This window comes from Pseudomyrmex gracilis, unplaced genomic scaffold (assembly GCF_002006095.1).
Source record: "Pseudomyrmex gracilis isolate BER0280 unplaced genomic scaffold, ASM200609v1 scaffold_945, whole genome shotgun sequence".
NCBI lineage: Eukaryota > Metazoa > Arthropoda > Insecta > Hymenoptera > Formicidae > Pseudomyrmex > Pseudomyrmex gracilis.
This window is the reverse complement of record NW_018021529.1, coordinates 18,971-23,352: the sequence shown is the minus strand read 5'-3', so window position 1 is coordinate 23,352 and position 4,382 is coordinate 18,971. Positions and strand designations below refer to the sequence as shown.

Here is a 4,382-nt window from a genome sequence, read left to right as displayed (position 1 = left end):
AAAGTTATTACAGATACAATAATATTCGCCTCGATCATTACAGAGCCGCCATATTAATCACACGGCCGCATGTAATAATCACACAGCCGGCAGTAATTCTTTTTCGTAAGGGTTGTCAGAAGAGAGCTGCTCTATTTTGAAACTATTACGAAAAACACTTGTTTAATAAAACATATCATGGTTACACTTTAAATTGAGCAAATGTATGTGAAAATCAGATGAAAAACAAAACAAATTACTTATTTGTTACGAAAAGTGTACGTAATTTGCAAACCAGAATCGTTCGTGTTCGCTTACAATTTTGTCTTGTCACTATGGCTTTCGAAATTGTACTAGAAATTTGAAATTTGGCCGTTACATCCCCCTTCTATACAACTTTGTTTTTATGACAAGGTCAAACTCCTCTCTTTTTTCTCGTCATTAGGTTATAAACGCAAGTAGATCTTGTGCGAATACAAATGACCCTGGTTTGCAGTTTGATGGTTAATTATTGCGAATCTTGCAAAGTGATATAAGACTTTTCCACTCAGAAAAACTTCTTTTACTTGTCTACGAGCAGTGTTACAACAAATCGGACACTACGTATAATTATGATATATTATAGGTTTGTTTTATTTCTCTGCACTGGCTGCACTAGTTCACAGTATATTTTTTTCTTTCTATTATAGACAAAAAAAGATAGACCGTGAACTAGTGCAGCCAGGGCAGGGAAATAAAACATATTGTATATTACACATAATTTCACTGCACACACACACACGCACACGCACGCGCACGCGCGCACGCACGCACACATTAATTATCTGTATATTTTTCTCGTATAATTACCGTCAGAAATTTTCTAAATTATTAAATTCATCATTGAACATCGAATTTTGGCGAAAAAGTCTATGAAATATAACAATGTTAACTTTTCGTTGTTACACTGGGTCAAAATAACCCCTTTTACATAATTTTATTTTGAAATAAAATGTTAACTTTTCGTTTTAAGACATCATTGAAAATGGTACTAGTGATGTTATCTAACATTAATTTCAAGTGTTCTCTACAAATAAAGATACTTCGTGAGTGAGAGGAAGCGTTAGCGCGCGTTTGGCAGCCATTGGAGAATCAAATTGACTTGAGTGACAAAGACGTCGGTTTTGCTTCAAATTGAATACAATTAACAATTAATAAAGAAACTTAAAGGCTCTCTTGAAGTAACAACTAAGAAATGAATAAGAATAAGATCATACGAGCCGCTTTGCAGGATGTTATGCTGAAATGTTCTATTATATATATGTATACATATATATATGTTCACATGTAAATTTTTACACGTGTTTTTTGAATTGAAATTTCAATTCTTAAAATCATACAGTATGCTATACTTGCATCTCATGTATGAAAAACCCCGCAATTTTTCCGCAATATTTTAAAATTAGTTCGGGGGGTATTCGGGGTCTTTCATACATGAGATGCAAGTATAGCATACTGTATGATTTTAAGAATTGAAATTTCAATTCAAAAAACACGTGTAAAAATTTACATGTGAACATATATATATGTATATGTATATATATACATATATAATAGAACATTTCAGCATAACATCCTGCAAAGCGGCTCGTATGATCTTATTCTTATTCATTTCTTAGTTGAATACAATTATTTTTAATTCATTTAATTTCTTTAAAAAAGAAATGTTGAACATAGATTGTAAGTTTATCAAAACAAAAAAATTTCATTGTAAATTATGATTTGTTTGTTATCATTTGCGCCTATTTTTTACTATGTATACCAGACAATCCACTGATGATGACTAAATAATAAAGTCGAAATGTTTGGATTCATACTTCATTAGAATTTAATGCATAACACCTTGCAACCGGTTCGAGAGCCCGTTAATCACGATTCAATTTGATTTATCACGAACCCGAGGACACCTCATCACACATCTAACAATTATTTTTGTATAAAAAAATAATCAGAAAGTAAAAACAATCATTTTTATATAAAATTGTTTTTATTTTATTCAAAGTGTTCAATAAAGACAAAATACCTGCATCCAGAAGCCTAACCGTTTAATGAGCAGCTAAGTAGTAATTGCGATTTAAATTTATATACTTTTATATAATTTATTTTTAATGTAAGATACTTTTATTTATTGATAAACAATTATTTTGTAAATTTAAGAAAAATATTTTTTTTAATATAAATGCATGATTTTTAACACAAAAAAATGCCCTCCTTCAGTATGCAAAAACCTTTTCTTGAAAGCTGTATAGAATTATTTTTTTTTTTATTTATTAAAGTAGCATATCTTAAGAGTGTCATAATATATTGGGAGTACAAATTAGTTCGGTCCATTTCCAAGGAATGGCTCCGGCTGTTGTGAATGGTTCATAGTGACTGATTTTGGCGGTTTCAGAGAGGTTAGACATATCTGCTAATAATATTCAGTTTATTTCGCTTTGAGTTTCATACAAAAACGTTGATTTTTACTGTGTTTGAAATGTCGAATTTTGTGTTAACCAAGCAGCATTTGGGAGAGGTTTTAATTTTCTGCTTTAATTGGAAGAAAAGTGCAGCTGAAGCCCATCGAATGCTTGTCGAAGTTTATGGTGATAATGCTCCAACTGATAAATCATGTAGGGAATGGTTTCGACGTTTCAAGGATAGAGATTTCAGCGTTGAAGACAAGCCTCGCTCTGGACAGCCAAAAAAAATTCGAAGACAAAAACTTGGAGGCGTTACTCGAAGAAGATCAGAGTCAAACGCAAGAAGAGCTGGCAAAATCATTGGGAGTAACTCAACAAGCCCTTTCTGTACGATTGAGAGCCTTGGGAATGATTCAAAAACAAGGAAATTGGGTACCTTATGAACTGAAACTGAGAGACGTTGAAAGGCGACTTTTTACTTGCGAGTTGCTGATTCAAAGGTAACAAAGAAAAGGTTTTTTGCATCGGGGATTGTGACTGAAGATGAGAAGTGGATATTCTACGACAACCCCAAGAAGAAAAAATATTACGCTAAGCCCGGTCAATCGTTGCCATCGATCTCAACATCAACACCAAAGCCAAAAATTCATAGTTCGAAGATCATGTTCTGTATCTGGTGGGACCAAAAGGGTTTACTATGAGCTGAAACCTGGCGATTCCATTACAGGCGATCTGTATCGGCTACAATTGATTCGTTTGAGCCGTGCATTGCGAGAAAAACGGCGAAATACGAGCAAAGACATGATAAAGTTATTCTTCTTCATGACAACGCTCGACCTCATGTCGTAAAAGTCGTAAAAAAATATTTGGAAACGCTCAAATGGAATGTTTTACCGCACCCGCCGTATTCTCCGGACATTGCTTCTGATTACTGCTTGTTCCGAAGGATGCAGCACGATTTGGCAGGTAACCGGTTCACTTCTTTCGCAGAAATTGAAAATTGGCACCAAACTTGGATCGTCTTCAAAAACGAGTCATTTTTTCGAGATGGAATTTGAAAATTGCCTGAGAGATGGGAAAAAGTAGTAGCCAGCGATGAACAATACTTTAATTAATATGTTCATTCATTTTGTTTTGAAATAAATGCATTTTTGAACACAAAAAAACGGACTGAACTAATTTGTACTTCCAATATTTTAGCTAAAAATATTAAAAATGTAAAAAGTTGTAATTTTTTTAAGCAAACTTTTTTTCGAAATTCTTTTTTTCAGGAAATTTTTTACAAAACATGATGATATCTGAAATGATAACTTTTTATAGAAATATATTCTACACAGTTAAAACTTTATCTCAAAACAACAGAATTTTGGTAATTTACTTTAGAAATAGTTTTTAAAGTAGGTGATTAAAAATTAGCTTAATCAAATTGACCCAGTGTGACAACTACGTTCAAAAAAAGAAGTGTGACAACCAAAAATTAAGCTTAAAAAATAAATCATGTTTAAATATGAATAATTAATTTATTAAAATTGCGAGTAAAGCCGTGCGTATTTAAGTAAAATAAAAAATGTATAATCCGGAGATTGATAGCGATCTAATGTACAACACCTGTGAGTATTCCACGTTGCACTCGCAGCATATGGATGTCGGTATCGTGTTTGTGCCCGCTGAAGGCCTCGATGCGCTGCCGCAACGACAACAATTGGCTCCGCATGCACTCGTAGCTAGCCAGCTGTAGCGCCTGCAACCAACTGTCCCGTTCCTCGGCCGTGTTCGCGCCTAACTGTTGAAACAAGCCTCCGTCGAAAACTGTAACATTTTTTTTTCTGTGCCTCTGATGTCACTTCTCAGACTACTCGCGTGCGTGTGTGCGTGCGTGCGTGCGTGCGTGCGTGCGTGCGTGCGTGTGTGTGCGTGTGCGTGTGCGTGTGCGTGTGTGTGTGTGTGTGTGTGTGTGTGTGT

General features: G+C 34.3%; 1 protein-coding gene across 11 annotated transcripts in view; it reads right to left on the bottom strand.

Moving 5' to 3' along the window:
• The window catches only part of LOC109861711 (type II inositol 3,4-bisphosphate 4-phosphatase), a 28,098-nt gene that overhangs the window by 14,518 nt on the left and 9,198 nt on the right, over window positions 1-4,382 (bottom strand). For 9 of the 11 annotated variants that reach the window (XM_020441478.1, XM_020441472.1, XM_020441476.1 and 6 more), the window contains one exon: window positions 4,029-4,229. The exons of 1 other annotated variant lie outside the window; for it this stretch is intronic. In XM_020441478.1, coding sequence (XP_020297067.1) covers window positions 4,029-4,229 — 201 coding nt within the window. The remainder of the gene's footprint in view (window positions 1-4,028; window positions 4,230-4,382) is intronic. One more of the 11 variants, XM_020441483.1, reaches the window with a different exon arrangement.